Source organism: Hoplias malabaricus, chromosome 4 (genome assembly GCF_029633855.1).
Source record: "Hoplias malabaricus isolate fHopMal1 chromosome 4, fHopMal1.hap1, whole genome shotgun sequence".
NCBI lineage: Eukaryota > Metazoa > Chordata > Actinopteri > Characiformes > Erythrinidae > Hoplias > Hoplias malabaricus.
In genome coordinates, this window is record NC_089803.1 from 20,258,832 (window position 1) to 20,283,288 (window position 24,457).

At 40.8% G+C, this 24,457-nt stretch overlaps 2 protein-coding genes across 5 annotated transcripts; both read right to left on the reverse strand.

The window, feature by feature from the left end:
• Positions 1–12: 12 nt before the first annotated feature.
• Positions 13–4,134, reverse strand: ccng1 (cyclin G1). The gene is made up of 6 exons (XM_066666965.1): positions 3,955–4,134; positions 2,156–2,419; positions 1,667–1,917; positions 1,470–1,548; positions 1,253–1,363; positions 13–1,026 (listed from the first exon to the last, which is right to left on the reverse strand). The coding sequence occupies exons 2-6, from the start codon at positions 2,417–2,419 to the stop codon at positions 835–837; spliced, it is 897 nt and encodes a 298-aa protein (XP_066523062.1). The 5' UTR covers positions 3,955–4,134; the 3' UTR covers positions 13–834.
• Positions 4,135–9,021: 4,887 nt separating this feature from the next.
• On the reverse strand, positions 9,022–24,335 carry LOC136695615 (septin-8-A-like). 4 transcript variants are annotated; one of them, XR_010802324.1, is made up of 11 exons: positions 24,250–24,335; positions 20,061–20,172; positions 19,757–19,952; positions 18,965–19,151; positions 18,645–18,806; positions 17,865–17,961; positions 15,966–16,134; positions 15,497–15,629; positions 15,029–15,219; positions 10,245–12,441; positions 9,022–9,590 (listed from the first exon to the last, which is right to left on the reverse strand). XR_010802324.1 is itself a non-coding variant. In XM_066669782.1 (10 exons), exons 1-10 carry the CDS (start codon positions 24,277–24,279, stop codon positions 9,536–9,538), a joined length of 1,323 nt encoding a protein of 440 aa, XP_066525879.1. In that variant the 5' UTR covers positions 24,280–24,335; the 3' UTR covers positions 9,022–9,535. The 4 variants fall into 4 exon arrangements, 3 of the variants coding, with proteins under 3 accessions (XP_066525879.1, XP_066525878.1, XP_066525880.1); XM_066669782.1 differs by lacking the exon at positions 10,245–12,441 and having other exon boundaries at positions 9,022–9,581; XM_066669781.1 differs by lacking the exon at positions 10,245–12,441.
• Between the last annotated feature and the right edge of the window lie 122 nt (positions 24,336–24,457).

Consider the following 24,457-nt stretch of genomic DNA (forward strand, 5'->3'; position numbering starts at 1 on the left):
AAATGAGGGAGGTCAGCATTTCAATATTGTTTTTATTGAAAGGTCAAAAGTTTCATTCACAGGGTATAGAGCAGGTATTAAGCCAAATGTTCAAGTTTCAAAAACATGACTGCAGCAAACCTAGCAGTGAGAAGAAAACCAAAATAATTTGGAATTGCCAAAAATTACTTGAAAGAATTTGAACCCTGTTTATCAAGTTTAGTTTTACACAGCCATGAACCCATGACTTGCCAAACATGTTAGTCATCAGTTAGGAACATTAATCAGCAAGATAAACACCATGGCCATCATGTGGTTGCTCACCTCACAAAAGAACAAAACCTTCCTAAACTTAAAATAAAAAGTAAAGGAACTTTATTAAATCACCTTGGGTAGGAGTGTGCTTATAGGACAGTTCAGCAACCTAGGGTGAGAGTTAAGGGTTTTGGGCCCGATTTCTTGGTTCCATTGTCTTGTCATTATCACAAAACCCTTCTCCCTCCTCTTCCACATGGTGGACTGAGGACCTAGGTGGTTCAATACTTCACCACTTTAATACAACCAGCGCCAATGACTGCGCTGATTCAAATGAACATACTGTACATGCGAGTAAGCTAGTCGAGCCAGGTGGGTGTGCCCCTCTGGCTGACTGCTCTCAAACCCACCCTTCTCTAGGAACTTCTAAAGTCATAGAATGGTTGACCAAAAAGGGTGAAAAGAAACTCAAGAAAAATGGGGGTTAAAATGTCAGATTCCTTACAGAGCTTCACCCAGAAGTTCAGTAAGGAATCCAGTGCAACCTTAGTTTGCCGTAACTCACACCAACACAGTGAATTATGGCCACCTAGACAGGTATTAACAAGCAGATTCAGGAATTGTAGGCAGATGAGCAATCTTGTAGTAGCTGTGCTTCAGCTGTCTGGCTGTTCTGCCAGAGATGATCCAACGCAGCCTCTGGCTATTGGGCTTTGAGCGCTTGGTGGTGGAATATTCAATCAAGCACTTGGCAGCAAGCTCCCTTGTGCAAACCAAATCTCCATCTTTAATCTAGAAAAAGAACAAACATTTGGCAACCGTGCTCAAGATCATGAAATTAAGCAGTGTACTATTACATGATTAGTTAGCACAAATGTCTCATTGTAACGGCTGATCGCCTTTTTCAGAACTCTTGTACCAAGTGATTAGAGAAGAGATTATAGCTCTTAGCATACCACGCCCCCACCCAACCAATCCCAAGAACCCAGAGAACCACTTAAACTAGGACTTTACTCACAAGAAGTTGGTGCTGAAGGTCCTGCACTGCTTCTCTGAGGGTTCCCACAGACTCAAATGCATTCTTCTCTTCTACTTCAAGTGCTAACAGAGCAAGGGCTAGCAGGGAAGGCTGGTGGAAGAAAAAGTTTATTAACATCCCCCAAAAAAAAATAGAAATCACAGAAGTGATAGTCCAATATTCCAATTTAAGAACCTTAAACTAGAACCTGACTCACCTTTATTTTTGTGAAAGCGAAGGCGCAGTGGCAAGCTTTTAGCTGAGCTTCAAGTCTCTCTATGTTTAAGATCTTTTTACTGCAAGAAAAGGTTAAGGTCATTAATCATGAGAATTATTCTGTAATTAATGGCAGCAATGAAGTGCTTTATGATCGAGACCCTAGATCCACAATGTAATTGCATACAAGTTGCTCACCTGTCAGCATCCACAGTCTCTTGGATGTAGGCATGAAAGAATCTGAGGAAATGCAAGGCAGTGGGTGCTCTGACTTTCATGTAAAGTTTCTCCAGAATGATCTTTTCCATCCTCATCATATCTGAAACCGTGAAGCGGTTCTGGCTGATCCTGATCAGATCACTTGCAAGGGGAATGTTCTCGTCCTCCAAGGTTTTCACAGCGATGTAAAAGCAGCAAAGACCAACACAAGAGAGGTGCTTGGGCTGAATCTGAAAACAAGAACAAATCTCTAGTAGAATTATGGAGGCATGGTGTGTAGCCATTGGCTGAGATTAAAATCTGGGGAAAAACCTACGTCAATTCCGTTGGGCAATCCAATCCCCCCCTCCCAACACTCTCCAGGGACTTTGTAAACTTAACCATATAGAAAAAGGATCTCACGTTCTTTAACCAATTCACCACAGAATGCTGACCATTTCATCTAGGATCCCCAAGCATTGTCCTTACCTTCATCACAGACAGGAAGCGATCCAGGAGGCTCACAGCAAGGGAGAAGGTCTCTGAACTGAAACCGAAGAAACGGGACAGAGAAAGTAGATCTGTCACCTCGAAGTCCCTCAACTTTGCAGTCATCCTCAGGCCATTATCATGGGCAGACTCCAGAAGTCTGAGGCCACACAAGTTGGGCTGATGGCGAGCCTCCTGGTCCAGGAGAGTCTTCAGTTGGACAGCAAAGGGCTGCACCTCTGTTCCGATCACTCTGTCAATCATCTAGAAAAAAAATGTAAGTATTTGACAACTACACTATGCAGTAAGAAATGAACTTAATTTCCCTAAATGGGAAATAGTAATAGCCCTGTTGGAAGGGATAGCCTACGTAGAGAAATTCAAGTGTAATCTGTGCAAATACGGCAACTCAATGTCTCCCGTGAGGGCTGCCCAATGTGGCTCAAGGGCCAAAGTTGAACTCTAACGACATCTGATATGGCCCACCAGAATGTCAAGAGAAACAATACCTACACCCTCAGCCAACAATAAATATTTTCTCTACAACATGGAGAGCCGAACTGATTTGTGATCGTGACCATTACACCAATTTAAACCCCATTTAATACATTTAGATCCAGGCCTGTTTTTACAACCAAGGCAACCTCTTGGTTGTGGCTGTTGTCATATAAACAAGTGTTTGTCTCTGACTGGTCTAACATATGTAACGACAACGGTTATAAGTTCACTGTTTGATAGTTTTGCTAGATTTAAAATTGTAGCTTATGGATTAATGCAGATTTATTGGCTCTAGACCTGTAAATATGCATAAAACTCACCTTAAACTTGTTTTTGGCAGTCTTTAACAGTTGTGAATCCTTCCTATACATTGAGTAAATATTTGATATTGTTTCTTTATTGTAATAGCCAGTAATTGGGAAAAATAGCTTCACCTGTATGTTACCAATGGGAATTTCTTAAATTTACTGGACCAACTGATTTATGAACAGCAGAAGTTTAGCTGTTACACACTAACTACTAAATTTACAAGTATTGTCTTCTCGTGTGGTCCTTGACTCAATGTACATCATCTTGGCCCCAAAGACAAAGCTTTAGGCCACCACCACCCCCCCCCCTCCTGTTCTAGAAAGCATTAGGGGGAGGGCTGTACATGTGCAGGCATGTCACACATTTGTCCGTGGCTTATCCAAATATGTATTATAACTGACAAGATTTAAAAACACAGAATTAAGAACAGCCCGCTGTTTTAATCACACGTTTTTGTAAAAGTAGTAAATTTTTGTAATGGTCCAGGAGTCACAGGTAAACCCACAATAACAGGAGCGAGTCATGTTGGGACATGTCCCCCGTCGCTGGATACAGACGGGACCATGTCAACCGAGTACGATTAACAATGCTAACAAATTAAACGCTTATAAAACTCAGTTAGAATATTCACCTATATGTAGACAGTAGCTGACTATGTTCTATATTACGATCTGATAGTTTTAAACTCTTAGGCCTAAAACTGAAGCCCGAATACGTTATCGTTAGATCACAGATGCAGAGCTAACGCTACTTATTCGATGTTTTAGACATACAACTATAGTTAAAATGCTAATAAATCAAAGTACAGTTTTATCACCATAAACACCTCAACTAAAACGCTGTATAAGCGTTTCTCTAATCTAAATCGCCAGCTTTGTACTTTAAATGTCCGTTCCACCTTAAGGGGCGCCGTGGTTAACATCTAACTACTGCGTCATTTAAGGTGGAACTAAAAATTCCAACTTCTCGTTAGGCCAAAACGACGAACTCACCCTGATGTTTTATAAGTCTTGGTTCAGCAGAAAGCGAGGGATAGGGTCCTCCAGTACAGGAAAGGGGAAAACGTTACAAAAAGAAAAGAAAATTATAAATGCAAATGCAAGTATGTTCGGAAGTTTAAAGTCAGTGTAAAAATGTCCGCCCCGCACACCCCAACCCGCGGCGCCAGGCGGCAGAGCAACGGCCCTGCACACATTATATACCCGCATAGCCCCACCCACATAGAAGGCGTCGAACGTCCATTGGTTAACGTGGAGGCGGCGTTCATTCTTACTATGTTTTCATTAGTTACAAAATCACAAGTCCCGTCCTCAAACCACGCCCCCAGGCTGTTTATTTTAATCCTCGTGTAGTCAGCGACAAACGAGCAATTTGACCCTTCCACACAGAGCAAACCCAAGCAAAGGGCTTTGAGTTATCCCTGCTATGAACAGGAAAAATGTATAAATATCTGGTGAACTCAGCTATTAATGTTAAGATAGTAAAAGTCCACCCAAATATTTTGTCTTGATGAGTTAATGAGAAATGTTTACAATTGTCCAAGGACCAAAATAGGCAAAACAAATAAAAAATGTATGTAGGCCAATGTATTGTGTAACGTTCAACTACACGTTTGTTACCAAACCTCTGCAAAAATGCACAACTAGTCATATATTAATAGTAATTCATAATAATAACAGAGTTTTTAAACCCTGTACCCACTCACTGTCCACTCGGTTAGACACACCGACCTTGTTGGCTGACCTTGCAGAAAGAGTAACTCAATCTGTAGCTGCACAGTTTATGTTAGTCGTTCTCTGGGCCTCCATCAGTGGTCACTGGACGCTGCCCACAGGACGCTGTTGGCTGGATATTTTTGGTTGATGCATTATTACCAGTTTAATGGAAGTGTTTAAAAATTCCAACAGCCCTGCTGTGTCTAATCCTCTCATATGTGAAACACACACTAAGGCCCCAACCACACGGATGTCTGAGTTTTGGTTGGAATACTGTTGCAACCATTCTCTTGTGGATGGAGATAGACAGAGGTTTTATGTAACGCTGAAGTCACAAAGTGTGCCTATCTCTGGCTGAAATTCAAACAGCTCCTCACTCCTGTAGTGACATACATAAGACATTAAACTACAATGTACATGCAGCTAGCACTAGATTTCAGATTCCCACGTATGAACTATAAATTATGCTGTATTAGAAATATATAATGCACAATTAAGGTCTAGCTATAGGGAAGTGTCTAGGGATGCTATGTTATTTAAGAAGTGTGGCATGGTATGGGAGAGGGTTACTGGAGCTACCACTCAAAAGTATAGTTGAGGAATTTAAATGTGCAATGGTGAGTCACAAGATGATTTTGTCAGGATCTAAGGATACAGTGGTAAAACAGCAATACCAGTCACAAAAACGGGAAGGAAGTGGAATCTTCAAATGGCAGTGCAGTTAGCCAGGAGCTTATTAAAGATAAAGGATGTGATTGGCTAAGTGCAATGTGGAAAAGCAGGCCTTGGGTCAGGTGATTTGTGGAAAGCTTTTAGTAAGGCCACATCACCAGGGAGAAGGCACATGATGACTAGTTTTATTCGCGAGCAGGAAGAGGAGGCACGATGTGCAACAGCAGCCTCATAGACAAAACAAGGCCAGTGGATTTGTTGGGAGAATCTAGAGAAGAGGAAGGTCACTTGGCAAGAGTTATGGCTGATGGAGGCAATTCGTGTTAAGATTTTGCTAGGAACAACTTACGACATCCTTTCAATGGCACAAAATCTTAGACAGAGGGCAGGTGAAGACCCTAGTTGTGGATTATGTGCAGGGGTTCGCATGCTGAAGCATATTCTATCAGCTTGTAAAGTTAGTTTTTTTACAGGGTCGGTATGCATGGAGACATAATCAACTGCTTAGGGTATTAGCATGTTTATTGGACAGCAAGTGACTAGAGGTTAATGCACTGATGAGCTGTTGTAGTAATAAAATGGTTAGGTTTGTGCATGAGGGGGAATGTTTTTGAGAGTGTGCGAAGGCTATAAATATTTGTAGATGTGAAGCATGACATCGGAAATTGCTGGTGGACATAAAAAAAAAAATTGCAGGTCCCAGAGGGCATTGCATTAACTACACTGAGGCCAGACGTGGTACTGTACTCTGAAAGAAAACAGATAGTTTACATCACAGAATTATAAGCTCCGTTTGAGGATGCAGTCTCAAAGGAAGCATTTGAAAGAAAGAAGCTGAAGTATGCGGACTTGGTGGATGAGGTGAGAGAATACTGGTAGCAGGCACATGTAAAACCAATGGAGATAGGTGTTAGGGGATTTGTCGCCAAGTCTGTCATATCCCTGCTTGTGCAGTTCAGCATCAGGGGCCGGAAACTAAGGGCAGCTGTGAAGGAGTTACCAGAAATAGCTGAAAGGTCTAGTCAGTGGTTGTGGATGAGGAGAGCAAAGATTACTGGGGGAAATGCACTGTAGAGGTGCTGTTGTGGTGGTTGGTGATGTAGCATGTGAAGATCACATGATACTGGTGGCACTGAGCATGCATTAACGGTGCCAGTGGGGCTCAGTACAACCTTAGTCACCAGGGAGGCCAGTGTGAATTTATGGTTGTTGATGGTAAACGGTAAGGTAGGACTGTAAAGCTGGCTTGGAGTGGGGTGGATCTGGTACGCCAGACTTCACTGTTGAGCCTTCTGGAGGTGTCAGGTTGTTAGGGGTAGTCGGTTGCTGATTGGATCATAAACGAACATAGCAACCTTAGAGGTTAGGTGTAGGAACAATGGGTGACAACAAGATTTTTTGTGGCTGTAAGTAGGAAGAGAGTGGGGTGGGCCCTATGTGAAGCTCTAATGGATTAGCCTTTAATGGATTATTTTACATCTTATCTTGTGTATGATTATAATAATCTAGATTCAGTAATTTCAAGGATATTTTCAGAAACAGAGAGGAAAACCTGAGTGTTTCAAAATAAACAGATTTGTGTGGACAGGGCCTAACACACCGCCAAAACATCAGTGTCTCTGCAGCACTGAGAATGATCCACCACCCAAATTATATGATATAGATGATCAGTGTCTATAAATAGTATACAAATGTGTTCATACTTGACCTTGAAGTACCATGCATTAGACTTAATATGAGCCTTATGCAAAATGTGCATGTTTCTTGAAAGAGTATTTAAACAAGACAGTAAGTAATTTAGTCCCCAAAATAAATGCAGCCAATTTTTGGAAGTGTTGAAAAATATCCCAAAATCTTTGTCATTGTACTCATATTATTTCAACACCTCTCACTGTGGTATCATTTTTAATTGTACTTTACATGTTTGATCACCTACATATATATAGTTACTCTGCCAAATCAAGATTTGGACTTCATTCAAAAAACAGTCCAGGTTGAAACACACCATATAACCTGAACATTAAAAGAAAAGACACATTAAGCATGATTTGCTTTTCATATATGATGGCGCAGCAGGTAGTGTGGCAGTCACACAGCTCCAGGGACCTGGAGGTTGTGGGTTCGATTCCTGCTCCGGGTGACTGTCTGTGAGGAGTTTGGTGTGTTTTCCCTTTGTCTGCGTGGGTTTCCTCCGGGTCACTGTCTGTGAATAGTGTGGTGTGTTCTCCCTGTGTCTGCGTGGGTTTCCTCCGGGTGACTGTCTGCGAGGAGTTTGGTGTGTTTTCCCTGTGTCTGCGTGGGTTTCCTCCGGGTGACTGTCTGTGAATAGTGTGGTGTGTTCTCCCTGTGTCTGCATGGGTTTCCTCCGGGTGACTGTCTGTGAGGAGTGTGGTGTGTTCTCCCTGTGTCTGCGTGGGTTTCCTCTGGGTGACTGTCTGTGAGGAGTTTGGTGTGTTTTCCCTTTGTCTGCGTGGGTTTCCTCTGGGTGACTGTCTGTGAATAGTGTGGTGTGTTCTCCCTGTGTCTGCGTGGGTTTCCTCCGGGTGACTGTCTGTGAGGAGTGTTGTGTGTTTTCCCTGTGTCTGCGTGGGTTTCTTCAGGGTGACTGTCAGTGAATAGTGTGGTGTGTTCTCCCTGTGTCTGCGTGGGTTTCCTCCGGGTGACTGTCTGTGAGGAGTGTTGTGTGTTTTCCCTGTGTCTGCGTGGGTTTCTTCAGGGTGACTGTCAGTGAATAGTGTGGTGTGTTCTCCCTGTGTCTGCGTGGGTTTCCTCCGGGTGACTGTCAGTGAGGAGTGTTGTGTGTTTTCCCTGTGTCTGCGTGGGTTTCTTCAGGGTGACTGTCAGTGAATAGTGTGGTGTGTTCTCCCTGTGTCTGCGTGGGTTTCCTCCAGGTGACTGTCTGTGAGGAGTGTTGTGTGTTTTCCCTGTGTCTGCGTGTTTTTTTTTAATTACATATATAATTCAAATTGTGCTGCAATTAAATATATTCAGATATTCACAGATCAGACAAAGCAGTAAAAAAGGGCACCCTGTAGTGTTACAATAACAGACTGTAGTCCATCTGTTGATCTGCATAATTTTCTGCCCTGCCTTTCATCCTGTTCTCTATTGGTTAGGACTCCCACAGGACCACCACAGAGTAAACATGATTGACGTGATGGTGGTGTGAGTGGATCAGACACAGCAGTGTCCACTCACTGTCGATTCTGTCATCTGTCGCTGCACAGTTTGTGTTGGTTGCCCTCTAGTTCTTCACCATTGGACATAGAACACTGTCGACTGGATATTTATGGTTGGTGGATTATTCTCAGTTCAGCAGTGAGGGCTTGAAAAACTCAAACAGCGCTGCTGTATCTGATCCACCCGTATCTGTGCAACACACACTAACACACCACCGCCACATCAGTGTCACTGCAGCGCTGTGAATGACCCTGATCTAGTTGTGTGTGGTACATGGAACAACGGGGCAAACAAAGTATGCAGAGCAACAAATAGACTGCAGTTTGTAATTGTAGAAGTACAAAATGCTCCTCTATGTTCAGTGGAGCTGAGAGAATGGACACTGAGTGTGGAAACAAGGAGGTGTCTGTAATGTTTTGGCTGATGAGTTTATATCCATTAAAAACATTGTAGTAAAAAAAACTTACATCACGACTCCAAGGGCAGATTATTTATTATGAAATTACAGTGTTTGTCAAGGGAATATTTACTGTTTATAATAATCAGTAAATAAAGTATAATCTCTAGGCTACTGCGGCGTGTAAAGCAGCTCCAGTGGGAAGTGAACGCTGTTCTTTCACAGCTTTACCACGCCACCATGTGGTTGATAGTAAATACAGCATTCTCACGGTCACTATTACTCTATCGCAGGCAAAACTAGGCCACGCTCATTTACATAAATGTGCTATTGATTATACTTGGTTATGTCTGAACGCTGTTAAATACAAATGTTGCCTTAGATGCAGTGATGTGACTGAACGTGCTGTCCACAGAGATTCAGTCAGACTCTTGATTACACTTACAGACCCACCCCTACATGTTCCTTAGAGTAGTTTTACAGAAGTATTAATACAGAGGCCAAGAAATGATATTACAGCCACCCCACATTAAACAGGTCTGTTCATTATATTGGAAACAGACAGGAAAGTAACCATTTAACAACACCCAGAGAGAACAAAAACCAGCCCTAATTCACATTCCCTTCTGTGGCGAAGGAGAGAGCTGATGAAAGACTGAAGATGCTAAAAGAGAAGGAAAGAAGCAAGAAAGAAAAAAAGTAAAGAGGAAAATACAAAAAAGGAGAGATAAAATCAAAGAAGAATAGAGAATAGAAGGAAAGGAAAGGAGAAAATATGAAACAAGAAGCGAATAGAGGCAAGAAAAAGGAGGGCAATAATGTGAGAGAAGTGAAGAGAAGAAAACCAAGATATGAGGAAAAAATATGGAAATAGGAGAGGGGTTAGAGAGGCAGAGGAGAGTAAAGAATAGGCAAAAAGAAAATTAAAAAAGGTATAGAAGAATAATAGGTGAGAGACAATAACAGTGAGACGAGAAGAAAAGTATAAAGGAGAAAAAGAATAGAGGAAAAGAGAAAAAGATGAGAGAAAAGACAGGCGGACAGACAATGACAGACGAATAGACAGACAATAAAAAAAGAGAAAGATAATTAATATACTGATATTTTTAGCATTAAAACATTCATTTTATCCAGTGGTCATAATGTGGACAATTATAAACAGAGAGAAGTCCCTCTGAGTGATGTCATGTTTTACACAAAACACTTTCAGAGCCGTGATAAAAGTGTTCTGAACCCATTCTGGAGAGGAACTCCACCCTTTTTAACCAAAGTCATTCAGAGTTTGGGATTTGAACTGGTTTATTGCAGAGAAACTTACCGCCTCTGATTTCTTTACAGTGATGTAGAGAGGAACCAGGCATCGTAATGTCTACAACACAAATGCAGCCATCAATTTACTCTCCACAACCAGAGCTACACACTTCTACTGAACGTAAATCATAACGATGGTTCTACAAGGGTTCTTTATTGAAGGAACTGGTTCTATATTCCTTTGCAGTGGTGATGTCATGAGATTAAACCAAGGCTGGTTGAAAACGTCACCCAGTGCCCTGCTGGGACGCCTTGAAATATAGATAGACTTGGTCATTTTTTTTGTGGTTGGGGCAGCCATGACCTTGAGGTTAGAAAAGCGAGTGCCTGGGACCAGCAAGGAAAACAATTCATTCACAGCTGAAGTGTCCTTGAGCAAGGCACCTAACCCCCAAACTGCTCCCTGGGTTGCAAGATGGTTGGCAGCCCCCTGCTTCAGCTGTGTGTGAGTGTGTGTGAAGAATTGCTCACTAGTGTGTGATTGTGTGTTCACTACCACGGACAGGTTAAACACAGAGAAGCAATTTCTCTAAGGGCATCAATAAATGTCGTGAAAAGGTACTTCACGATGGATGGAGAATGAGCTATAGATGGTTCTATACAACTCCTTTGAGAAAAGCGTTCTATATGGCACCAAAATGGTTCCTCTACTGAAGAACCTTTTCAAGATGCAGAGAACCCTTTAATCATGCAAAAGGTTCTTCAAGAACCATTTGCTTTGATAACGAACCCTTGCAGAACCATGATTTTTAAGTGTGTGTAATGCTGATAATGATAATCACAGCACCTTTCATCACCCTGGCTGTTAAAAGCGAGATTTAAAACACTTTAGGTCAAAAGTTTAAACTATTGTAAATGCCTCTGGCAGCACCTTTCTACGATCTAACTGTTAGAAATATTAACTCTTCAGTTGAGGGTTCCTATCAGCAAAACTGTAAATAAACGTGACTGTGTATGTCTCACGAGAACTGATCACTTCCCCTCAAACTACTCTGAATGACTTTGTTTACATGAATATTGATGATTTCATTATGGAATCGTTTATAAACAACTTGTTACGTATTAGGTTTAATTATAAGCCTCCAGATGACTCCCTGCCATATTTGGGACGATTGTAATGTATCAAACACACAATAACAACAGCGTTTTTGGAATCTGGATTTCTGTGAAGATTTGATTTGGTATTTTTTTATTATATAGATGTAATAATGTATAATACAAAGTTAAGATTCACAGGAATGATTCATTTCTCAGAATAAGAGCACTATATATAAAGAATAAGCTTGACACAACTACAAATCCCTCTCTTTTGTTCTCATATTTTCCCAAGCTATAAAAAGAGTTAGTACCGAATAATCCACAGGTAGTAGTTCAAAACTAATAAACACAACAGTCACACATTGAGAAAGTTAGACATAAAGCCATACAGCATAGACGGGTACAGTATTCCAACACTGACAGTTCTGCACTGCATAGTGAGTGGTCTCCAGTCCTGCTGTAATCAGATCATACTGACGCTGTCAGAACAAAAACATGTATCTCTTTTCCCTAGCCAGGTCTCCCTGAGTCACATGACACTAATCTGGGGAGATGAAGTCTAACAGATGATTCCACAGAGGAATATGAATCCAGCCAAACGACTGATAACATGTCTCTGGAGAACTGAGCACACTTGGAGGTGAATACTAACTTATAATGTCAAAACCTAAGACAGTCTGACTCCTCTCAGTGTAAGACAATGTAAAAATGTTTCTTTCAACATTGCCCTTTTTTATTGTTTCTTTAGACTCTGTAAAGCACTTTGATGTATGAAAAGGAGTGTATGAAAGGAGCGCTATAATTAAACTTGCCTTGCCTAAAAGCGACAATAAAAATCTCTGGCTCAAGGGTCTGTAAATGCCATCAAACATTATCACAGGACGGATTATCATTATATTAAATACAGAAAGCACCACAGATAGTGTCCTAAGAGACCTAGCATTGCTCCATAGTGTCCGTGTAAACTTTATGTTAGTGTAATGATGCTGTAGAGGTAATTAATGTAATAATTCCTCCGGTCATTATAAAACTGTAAACATGAAAGTATGAAGGAATAAAGGATATTATAAAGTAAGAAAAGAGAAACTGCTCCAGGTTGTGCTGCTGTCACTGTAAACCAAGTGGAGTCCTCCAAGTGGGGCTTAGAACATGTGCAAATAAGTCAACTGAAAGACAAAACAGAGCAAAGCAAAGATCAAAGAAATCTCATGGGTTAAAACAATCACAGAGAGTAAACAACAGCAACTTGGATTATTGACAGACTTAACACTGCAGTCCAGTGCTAGAAAATGTAAAATGGCTTTCAGTGTAGTTCACTGCCAAGAAATAGGAACAAGTCATTAATATTTTCACTTTTTTGTCTTTAAAGTGCAATTCACATGAGATAAAACTGTTTGCTTTGTAGGATGTGAAATAAATAATTTATCTTCAAAACAGCTGTTGCCCCTCTTGAGGGCAGATGTGTTGTTTATTACCACTTACTAAGATGTGTGATATTAGAAATACTGTGATTGCAGTGAAGAAGTAATGGATGGTCATAGGATTTTTTACATTTGATCCTGTGTATAATTACAATCTGACACAACCAGACCACCAGGTGTCAGCATTGTTTATAATGTGAAGAAGAGTCAATGAAGAAAATAACTGATGCTGGCTGTCTATTTGTAATATCCCTTATCGGTGTCTTGATTTCAGATACATAATTGTTTACAGCCCATTAAAACATTATTTAAAAAAACTTATTTAATTAGAATTCGAATTTGATTAGAATTTAATTTTTGCTAAGCGGTTTTAGAAGCAACCCAGCTAGCTAATGACTGTGTGCTAGCAATCCATGGCTAACTGTGGCCATCTAGAAACATGAGTTTTTTCTGTACTTTTATATCGCTACATTTTTGTCAGAAACTGTATAAGGATATCTATTTTAGATTAATAAATATTTTTACATGTTTTAAGGGCAAGTGTGTGATAATTTAGTTCACAGATACATGATATTGACCTCCATTAGCAACATTAGCCTTTTAGCTCCAATGTAAAATTAAGGGTTCAAATTCCAGCAGAGGGCTCTACATTCAACAATTAGTGGACCATTTGATACCGTAATATACCCCACAGAACGTACATTTAAGTATTAAACTGTGCAATATTCCAACGCAATCCCCATTGGTCTAATGTTCATATTCTAGTGAATGTGTCCTCTTCCTGTCTGTGTTCTCAGTTTCTGCTTTTTTTCTTTCTCTCACTGCTGCCTCTGAAACACACCTGACACAACAGTATGACAGCTCAGAGGGAGACAGACCCCAAAATAACACTCTTCTCATTTAGAGCACAGGGAAGTGACAACATCTCTGACACACACAAGCACACATACACACACACACACACACATGCTAGTGAGAAATTTTAAAGTACTGATACTTTCAGTCCTGAAATTTTCTTTTCAGAATCACTCCATTTTAAAATTATTTAAAATTATGATACAGTGTATATCACAAATTTTGAAAGTGTATTTGATGCTGATTGTAGCATGATGATTATAGCAAATAAATAGGTGTAGGATAACAACACGCACACTATATATTATTGTGCTATTGTGCATACTCATGTTAGGCCTTATTTATTCATGAACACGTTTCAATGCATGAGGTAGCCTCATTAAATACATTTACATTATCATTAACAACAAGGGTGATGACGTCTTTAAGAGGAACATTTATATCTGCATCAACCAAGGTGTGTGTTTAATGTGTATAATATCAGTTTTACCACTGAATGATGTCCAGTGAGAATGAATGTGTTGTAGTTGGGGCACTTTCTTTTAACTGCATTTAACAAATAATTTAGGCAACGTGTATAAAAGAGGTGCCTATAAATCACTCAAGGTTTAAATGTGGAAAACGTTCCACTCTCCCTTTAAACTAGGCTGATGAACAGGCACAGGAATATCAAGGTAGGGCAGTTTAGTTAGGATAGTAATGATGCAGAGAATGTTAAATACTGTATACATGTCTGAAAAAGAACAGCTGACCCAAGGCCACACAGCTTTATAACAGTGACCTGCAGCGAAGTGCAGTGTGTGTTCGCTGCATTCTGAAGTGTTTGTCCCTACACTGACATCATTGTCCACTCAGCATAACAAGAACAAGAACAGGACAAAGAGACAAACACACAGCCTACAGACACACAGAGAGAGAGAGAGAGAGAGAGAGAGAGAGAGAGAGAGAGAGAGAGAGAGAGAGAGAAAGAGAACAAGGACACAGACGGGGGGGCATATATATGGAGTTAACCTGACTGATGTGTGCAACTAGATTAGATTTTGTAATTTTATTTTATATTATGTATATATCTATATATATAAAGGGGGTGGGTGTAAATGGTAAATATACACACACACACACACACACACACACACACACACACACACACACACACAGGCTAGACTACCTGTAGCATGTATGATGCTGTATGTTTGTGATTGTGTGATTTGCCCTCGCTGCCAAGGTGCTGACAGTCTTCCTCCCTGTGCAGCACATTCAAACAAGAAAAGCATGCAGTGACAAACAAAAAGCCTACAGAGATACAGAGTGAAGGAGGGAGGGAGAGACAGAGAGAGAGAGAGAGAGAGAGAGAGAGAGAGAGAGAGCAGCAAGGTCATGGAGACACCCTGCCACATGCACACTCTGAAAGAGGCAGACAGAGCCTAACACAGATAGGAGCAGACAGGCTGAGACTGGAGGAGGGGGGAGCACTCACTTTCTCTTGTCTTTGTCCTTTTTGATGGTGTGTGTGATGGAGGTCTGCAGTGTGTTAGCCTGCAGTGTCTCTGCCGCCACCTTCCTCCTGCTGAACGAGTTCATCTCTTCCTCCAGCTCCCGCCGCTTCTGCTCCAGACTCTGCTTCTCTTCCTGATGAATACGCTTCAGCTGCTCAAAACGTTCATGTAGCTGCACACACACACACACACACACGTTTGGGTTCATACCTTGTCCGGATGTAGGATGTCCTAAGAAAATAGTTCTACACATTGAATACATATGCATTTAATACTCTAAAGTAGTATATAATATTTGTATTTGTACCTGAGCAGACTTTAATCCACTGCAGCAGTCTACGTGACAGTTTAGCTTACATAAGGACCGGAATGCAGCAGTTGAACATCCCTCATATTTGGGCAAAAGTTTCAACATGACATACTCTTAAAGCCCTTAAAACTTCTCTGACCTCTCTCTCACGCTCCTTCAGCTCTGCCTCCGTCTCCTTCACTTTAGTGACAAACATCTGGCGCATGTCCTCCTCACTGCGCTGCAGTTCAGCAAGAAACTCTCTCCTCTTCGCCACATAAACGTCCTGCAGACTGAAGAGGTCCAGAGACCAGAGAGACATTTTAAAGCTCTGACAAACTTCAGCAAACTCTCTGCATCCAGACAAATCAGCTGCAGATGACTCTATAGAAATTAGGATATATGAGCAAAAACAATTACTCATGAACAAAACCCTCTACATGGCTAAATGCCTTCATTATTAGTGAGCTACATTACAGTCATAGTCCCAATGCAAGGCACAAGAAGCAAACATCAGACACGGTCACAAACATGCCTTGGCTGATTGAATACAGTTGAGTATTTCATTCTCTTAAAAAAAACACCAGAATGTTTTAGGTATAGAGGATCTGGCAACCCTGCTGCAGTACCTGAATGGCTGTGAGTCAGTGTCTGAGTCTTTGAAGCCCATCTCCTCTAGTTTGCAGCGGCGGTAGAGCTCATAGTGACGTGAGTGAGTCTGCTCTCGCAGGTCTTCCATATTCACGCGGATTAGCATCTCTCTCAGCTTCACAAAATCACAGTGATTCTCATTCTCCACTGCACATCAATACACACACGCACACACACATATGGATTACAGTCTGCACACCAAATACAGTGAACACCAAATAGTGAACAGGGTCCAGTTGTGGCCAGAGTTATCATTTACACTTCTAATGGTAGTATATCATGGTCTACTCTCAACTGATTAAATTGTAAAGATCTGTTGTTGGATCGACATTTCAGGTGCTCATTCTCATAATGACAGCACTGTGTAAAAGTCTTAGGCAGTTAAGAATACTATTATTATTTAAAATAATTTTATAAAATTATAAAAGTAAGGATTTGCCCCACCCCTAAAAAGTAGTAGATGTGTTGTAAGGTAGTGTGAAGAACAGAGTTTGTTTACAGAAATGGCTTTTGATTGAGTGGACTTGTTTAATCAATAACACTTGATTTAACATTCATACATTCATTCATTCATTCATTCATTATCTTTAAGCACTTATCCAGTTCAGGGTCGTGGTGGGTCCGGAGCCTACCTGGAATCATTGGGCGCCAGGTGGGAATACACCCTGGAGGGGGCGCCAGTCCTTCACAGGGCAACACACACACATTCACTCACACCTACGGACACTTTTGAGTTGCCAATCCACCTACCAATGCGTGTTTTTGGACTGTGGGAGGAAACCGGAGCACCCGAAGGAAACCCACGCAGACACAGGGAAAACACACCACACTCCTCACAGACAGTCACCCGGAGGAAACCCACGCAGACACAGGGAGAACACACCACACTCCTCACAGACAGTCACCCGGAGGAAACCCACGCAGACACAGGGAGAACACACCACACTCCTCACACACAGTCACCCGGAGGAAACCCACGCAGACACAGGGAGAACACACCACACTCCTCACAGACAGTCACACGGAGGATACCCACGCAGACATAAGGAGAACACACCAAACTCCTCACAGTCACCCGGAGGAAACCCACGCAGACACAGGGAGAACACACCACACTCTTCACAGACAGTCACCCGGAGGAAACCCACACAGACACAGGGAGAACACACCAAACTTCTCACAGACAGTCACCCAGAGGAAACCCACGCAGACACAGGGAGAACACACCACACTCCTCACAGAGAGTCACCCGGAGGAAACCCACGCAGACACAGGGAGAACACACCACACTCCTCACAGACAGTCACCCGGAGCGGGAATCGAACCCAAAACCTCCAGCTCCCTGGAGCTGTTCGACTGCGACACTACCTGCTACGCCACTTGATTTAACATAATGAAGTATTTATTAACCAGTAAAACTTGGTATTGAGTGATTACTTCATGTAATACTGGACTGCCATGAGCAGAGATTTTAAAAGGGTTAAACCAACACATTCACAAACAGAATATCACTACTTACTGTAATAACGCTGTAGATCATATTCTAAAAATGGGGTGGTTTTTAAGCAAATAATCTCTTACTTTTCAAATAAACCATTTTTAAAATCTAATTTCCTCTGGTGCCTAAAACATTTGCACAGTACTATACAGAACTTACGTATTAATTACAGTAATTACTGTACAATCTACTGTTGCACTACAGTGTCACACTACAGTTACCCACATCTGTAACATGATTCACATGGTAAGTTGCTCTGAATAAGCCTGTCTGCCAAATACTGTAAATGTGATATAAATCAGCAGGCCTCAGATCAACTGCCTCATGGGTATGGACTCTCCTGCCAAAGCAGATTCTGAAACTGGCAGCAGATACTCACCCTGCACCACTCCCCATGGATACTGCCTGGCTCGCACCTGTTTGTTTCCCACTTTTACTTCCTCGCTGCTCCCCACCACAGCTAACGGCAGATGAGCCTGCAGCGAAAACACACTCAGCTGACTCTTATGGGTTCTGTACTTTTGCCTGATTTTATAGAATATTTACACAACTTTTTGAGGTAGAAGTAGCAGTCATTTTGAAGCCTGAATTCTGCCAGTATACTTTTTAAAAGAGGTCTACACAAAGAGGTCTAGAGGGAAGCCCAGCTGTACTTAGCTTTAGCATTAGTGCACCCTCATTAGCCAACAACACAGCTAAAGTTTTATACACAAAAATGTCTTGTATGTATATTACACACACACACACACACACACACACATATATATATATATATATATATATATATATATATATATATATGATCATACAGTGTCAGAAACCACATAAGCAACTTTATTTGAGATTTATAATAAAGATATAATAAATTTGCCATAATTTATATGGCAATGTTCACTGAGAAGAGAGTGTAACTACTCTCTGATATTCTTGATTTTCACAAGTAGGTAAATTGTTAGCTATATTAGCATCATAGCTTCAGTACAAAACTAAAAAAGCACACTTTAGAAACTAAACAAATCCTGGCTGAAAAAGTACATTTGAATTCAGTGGAAATTATTTTTTTAACAAACTACTCCTATATAAAAAAAAAAACGTGGTGTGGCGTAGCTTTTCTAAAATCTAAATCAAAGAGGCATTACTGTTTACGTGTTTGACTCACGTTCATGGAAGAGTTGATTTCTGTAACAGCTTCGTCGTCTGTTGGAAACTGGTAAACCTGAACACCGTTGCTGACCAGTTCACTCATGATTTTGATCTTAAATTTGTTAAGCTCACATTTAGAGATGGTGTCCGCCTTCGCAATCAGGGGAATGATGTTCACCTATCAGGGGATTAAAGGGATACCTGATCCTGATTCATGCAGGAACTGTGTTTTACCGAGTTTTAAACTCATACCAGTTGCTGAATTATTAGTTAAATTAGGTTAACATTAATACGTGTACACACATGAGTAAAAATGAAGGCTGCTATTTCTATTACCTTACTGTCCAACTTCTTCATGGTGACCAAATCCAGGGACCTCAGCGAATGTCCTGTAGGGGAGATGAAGTACAGGCAGACGTGGATCCTTGTGTCAAGGTAATTATGGAGTGAACGCTTGATCTTCAGCTCCTCTTGGAGGAAATATTCAAACTGGCAATCAATGTAGTCCACAATGGGCTTGTAGCTTCACATAATCAAAGAAAGAATAAAAATCCATCACATTATTTCTATCAATATTTTTTTTCTCTATTTCTGTTTTTTTGTTCATTTGTTTGTTTATTGTTTTGTTTTGTTTTGTTTAGAAAATGACACAACTAAAATGTTAAAGATTACTTCATTGAATGCCATTAAAGGAATACTAGAGACTGGTTATTTTTGCTCCTGTGCTCCCCCTAGAGCTGCGGAGTGTAATTCACTTTTACAGCATTGTCCTGAAATCAAGGGGGAGGGTGGTTTCCTACATTCCAAATGTTACATAGTGCAGTATCTGCAGTGCTGAGCCCAAAGTAACAAAAAACTGAGCCTCTACTCTCTCTAATACAGGTCAGATTTTGAAGCTATATTTATACGGTAAAAATTCTAGAGTGTTCCTTTAAACAGGTCAACTAAATCGAGCAATTTTTTAACCTTAACTTGAGTAATTGTGATAGCCCTATTGCAATAAACTTCAGTTATCCATATGGATGAGGTCGTGACTGGGATGAAATACAGCTTTAGCATTCGTACATCATCACATTAGCAATCCAAACCGGCCCAGTTCCCAGAGTAAGGAGGTATGTTTTGCCTTACCTCTCCTCTTTATTAACCTGGTCCCCAAATCCTACAGTGTCCACTATGGTCAACTTGAGGTCCACATTACTCTCCTGCAGGTCGTAAGTCCTGGGCCGTAAATACACAATGTTCTGGTAGTGGCTGGCTTCTTCATACTCAAAGGTAGTGTTGAAAAGAGTGTTCATTAATGTGGACTTCCCAATCCCTGTTTCACCTGAAGAGATGAGGGGAACACTGCATCAGCCAAACGCTAATCTAGCTAAATCCATCCTAATATCTACTCACAGCTTTTCTCTGATTGTGAGACAGGGCTAACACTTACCTACACAGAGGATGTTGAAGCAGAAGCCCAGGGAGACAGATTTGCTGACCAGTTGGTCAGGGAGGCTGTCAAAGCCAACATGACCACTCAGGGTCAGAGTTCTCTTCTCAGGCTAAATGACGGACACAACGGCACAGACGTTAAATAAACATTTCTGGAAAATACCACACTTAAATATTAACAAGCTGCATTGTTAAACACTATTATGTTGCATTTATTAGACAAGACAAGACAAAGTGCTTCACAGTAAGAATGAAAATCAAAGTAATGTAAAAACAACAGGTATCTGTTGGTTTTTATTGTACATTTTGGACAGAATAAAATAAAATAAAATCAACCCAAGTAATCATATTTTTTAAGGATGTAAAAACAAGCAAACAAACAAAAAAGTCTTTGAAATTGTAAAAATAAGGCAATTGGGCAAATTGACCTTTATCAGAGACACCTGTTCACCGTAGCCCATCTGTTGTTTCACCATTTATAAGCCCTACTCTAAACCACTCTTTATTGGAAACCCAGTAAACAAGGAATGTCCCTGGACGTTCAAAATAGGTCTAAATGTAGTCTGTCCGTCAAAGACATATTTTAAACGTCAATGGACGTCCAAAATCCATCTTAATAAGTTAGTTATCAAGTGGTGACCAATCGATAACGTCAGTGGACGTCCAAAACGCGTTTTATACAAGTAATTTATTTCGGGACCAATTAATAACGTCAATGGACGTCCAAAATACGTCTAATAGTCGTCTTTTCAATGTCTGTGTTTGAACGTCTTTTCAACTTTCATTTTCAACCTTAAGAGAACGTTGATTAGACAGCAGTCATTACGTTATTTCAATGTTGAATCAACGGCTAAATGTTTACTGGGAAGGGACCACTACAACACCAGTGTGGGCAAGATATTATTCAGATGATGGACCCTTCTCAACACAGCCGTGGCACTAATATGGTTGTGGTCTGGTGTTGTGTGTGTGTTACTGTTATGACTGTATCTTGTACAGTAACATTGCTTGAGTTATACACATTGTGAGTACTACAACTTTGTCCAAAGCAGTCTAGTGGTGTTTGGCTAAATGCAAATGCTACTGGCATCAATGAAAAGATTTTAGAAAGAAGCAAACATTTGTGAGATGTGCAGGTTTCAGTCTCATGCTCAGAGTTACACACATATTCTGATGTAGAGGTGGTTTCCCATACATGGTCTAAGCCTAGTCCTGGACTATATCCAGTCTGGGACTGAGTTTAATCCCAGTCTGGGAAACCAGCCCAAAAAATTTACACTAAAATATTAGGAAGAGAAGAAGATATGCAAGTTTTAATTAAAACCCCCAGAGGAAAGAAAATAGAACCAAAGGACTTAATGTTTCTGTAGTTTCTCCCAGAAAACAGTGAAAATTTGGCCTAAGTCTCCTGCTGCTCAAATATGTCTCCTGAGACAAAGACCGCCATCATCTCACACGTCTCCTCGAGTTTCAGTGGAGATCTGAGTTACCTGACAAAACTGTGCTCAGATTTGCCAGATGAACCAAAACCTACTCTTTCATTCTTCTCTCTCCCAAGGCATGTCTCATTCTAGGGAATTTTAAGGAAATCATCATTATGCCTCTTGAGCCATTACAGAGCAACCTATGAGCAATAAAATGTTCCTCTGGGCTGGTTTATCAGTCCAAAGGGAAACAATACATTGGTTACTAGGCTAAATGCTAGTAGTTGACACCTGTAATTACCTCACACTTATGAGTATTATAAAGATAGATAAAGATAAAAATATGGACTGTTGAGGACCTCTGAGGACTGATTGTGGAACCTCTGGACTAGTCGACTGGTCAAAGAAACCTCTAGTATACACTGACATTGATAATATACCCCCGTCTTCCTTCATCAGTGGTCACTTTCTCTTATCTCTTATACGCTCTTAGCTGGATATTTTTATGTGGTGGGCCACTCCCAAACTAGCAGCAACACCGTCTACCATGCTACTACCGTGTGGTTGTTGTTTAGTGATTGATGTAGCAGAGTGTATAGTAAAAGGCCTACTGCTGCCATCCATATAGAAGGCAAGAGTTCACCTCCCTATCTCTGTACCAAGAGGTGCCCTCGGGAAAAACCTCTAACGCTATATTTGCCTCCTTCTTATTAACGTTATTAGAGATTAGATATAGAGTGACCAGATCTCAAATGGTGAAAAAGAGGACACGATGAGCTCTCGCCCCTCGCTGCCGTTGTATGCTTAGCTGAACCTATGTGTGCTTTTAGGTCCTTTAGACCTTTATTTGCTACACATGGGAAAACAAGGGAATTTCTTTTTTAATTCATCCAAGAACTTACATTTACCTTTCGGCATAGCTGCTTGAGATGAGGGTAGGTACATGAGCTTTGCCTGACGTAAACAAGGACTACTGACGTACAGACTGACCAATTAAATGTGTACAGAGAAGGTTATCGACCAATAACGGTAGCTCTACAGTCAGACCGTCCAATCAGAAGATTTTAGGCTACTTCTCCACGCCCCCTTCTCACTCAAGCGAACCAAACGGAGTAGGGGAGGGCGGGACTAGTTTGTGAACAAAACGCTTCTCGAAGTTCTATGTAAGCTCTAGAAAAACAAAATCCCGGACGTTTGTGAAATTCCGCCCGGACATTTTTTTAAGTCTAAAAAAGAGGACATGTCCGGGTAAAAGAGGACGTCTGGTCACCCTATTTGATAAGAAATGTTTGTTGTAGTAGCTATAAGGCTATGATTGTCAGTAAGAACTACTGTGACACTGTCACTGCTGCACTGAGAATGTTTTTAGAGGAATTCTATGCACTGAATCTATGAAGGCAGCATTTAGAGCCAAAGGAGGGCAGTAGGCCAATGAGTGTGGAGCTGACGGAATTGAGATTCATGGCTCAGTGTGTCGATGAGGCCAGCCTTAGAAACACACAGCATGCTGAGGGCTTCACAGAACCAGCTTCTGTACAAACACAGCACAGTGTTTCACACACAGCCTTCATCTGTTGCACTGTCCAACTGCTCTTAACGCATGCACAATGGACATAAAGGCCTCTTTTCTTACAGGCCCCATTACGGCTTCACTGGCTTTGCCTTGTGAAACAGCCCATCAACCCCTCTCTCTCTCTCTCTCTCTCTCTCTCTCTCTCTCTCTCTCTCCCCCCCCCACTGAAAATCTAATGTATTGAATTGATGAACAGTATCAAATTATCTGTACTTCATCAGTTATTACATTTCAGAGTAAAAAATACATTTAAAATCCTACTTTTAAATCCACTACTTCCTGCAAGACACTGAAAACTATAGACTACATTTTCTACATTATCTTCAGGAATATGTTCCACATTCATAAATAAACTAAGGCAGTCAGGCACTCCCTTTGTAAAGGGTCTAAAGCATCAGCAAAGCACATGAAGCTGTGTACTGCAGGCTATTGATCTACATCTGACTGTTAATCAGTGTGGTAAAAGAGGATCAATGATGTTCAAAGATCAGTGCTCACAATGGGGATGCGAATGTGAAATACAGTCAGTCTCTTTGCTTTAAACTATATGCTTTATATATTCTACCATGTGATAAAAGCAGTATCAGGTCAATTAATCTTAAAAGGGAAATTCAATGTGAAAATCCATGTTTGAATTCCAAGAAATATACAACCTCCTGCCAAAAAAAAAACCATGAAATAAATGTCCTGAGATGTGTGTAAAAGCTTACATTAGTTTTAACTCAAAAAAAGCATTTTGTTATTACAGAAAAACGCTATATCGTATGATATGAGTTGAGCTCTTGGAAAAGAAAACATTCTCACAGGAACTGAAATAAATAAAACCCATGTACTTTTATGAATTTTAGGTGTCACACTATAGTACAATATATTTACATTAAAGTGATTAAAGAACATCTTATAAGATCTTTCTCTGTCTCTCTCTCTTTCTCTCATTCACTTTCAGAGTGATATCAAAGTCCTACTAAGACTCATTTGTATTCAGCAGAAAAGTTGCAGCTCACAATCATTTACAAGTTGTTTTGGTGCGGCTTCATGTAAACCATCATCAGGGGATGAAAAAAATGAGTTTTGTTTCTCAGAGCTGAGCACTAACTACAGACACAGGAAGAACCAAAAAGTCCAACCCAAACCGCCACAACACACAGTACACTACACTACACAGGAAATAAAGTTCAGTGTTCACTTACAGATTGCAGGTCTGTGTCTCTGGAGGTCATTCTGACGCACGAGAACCAGGCGACTGTGGGTCATCAATGTTTTCATCTGTTCTATAGCTGAATCCTCTCTCTCTCTCTCTCTCTCTCTCTCTCTCTCTGAGTCTCTCTGAGTCTCTTCAGCTTGATGGCAACACCCTCTGAATTAAAATGCAGCGCAGGCAATTTAAACTCTTAAATG

Coding starts and splice junctions, on each gene's coding strand:
- ccng1 (XM_066666965.1), bottom strand. CDS start 2,419: ATGATTGACAGAGTGATCGGAACAGAGGTGCAGCCCTTTGCTGTCCAA. Junction 1,918..2,155: donor GCTTCCTGTCTGTGATGAAG/GTAAGGACAATG, acceptor TCTTGTTTTCAG/ATTCAGCCCAAGCACCTCTC. Junction 1,549..1,666: donor GAGACTGTGGATGCTGACAG/GTGAGCAACTTG, acceptor CTTTTCTTGCAG/TAAAAAGATCTTAAACATAG.
- LOC136695615 (XM_066669781.1), bottom strand. CDS start 24,279: ATGACCTCCAGAGACACAGACCTGCAATCT. Junction 20,173..24,249: donor GAGACACAGACCTGCAATCT/GTAAGTGAACAC, acceptor TCCGTCATTTAG/CCTGAGAAGAGAACTCTGAC. Junction 19,152..19,756: donor CAGGTTAATAAAGAGGAGAG/GTAAGGCAAAAC, acceptor GATTATGTGAAG/CTACAAGCCCATTGTGGACT.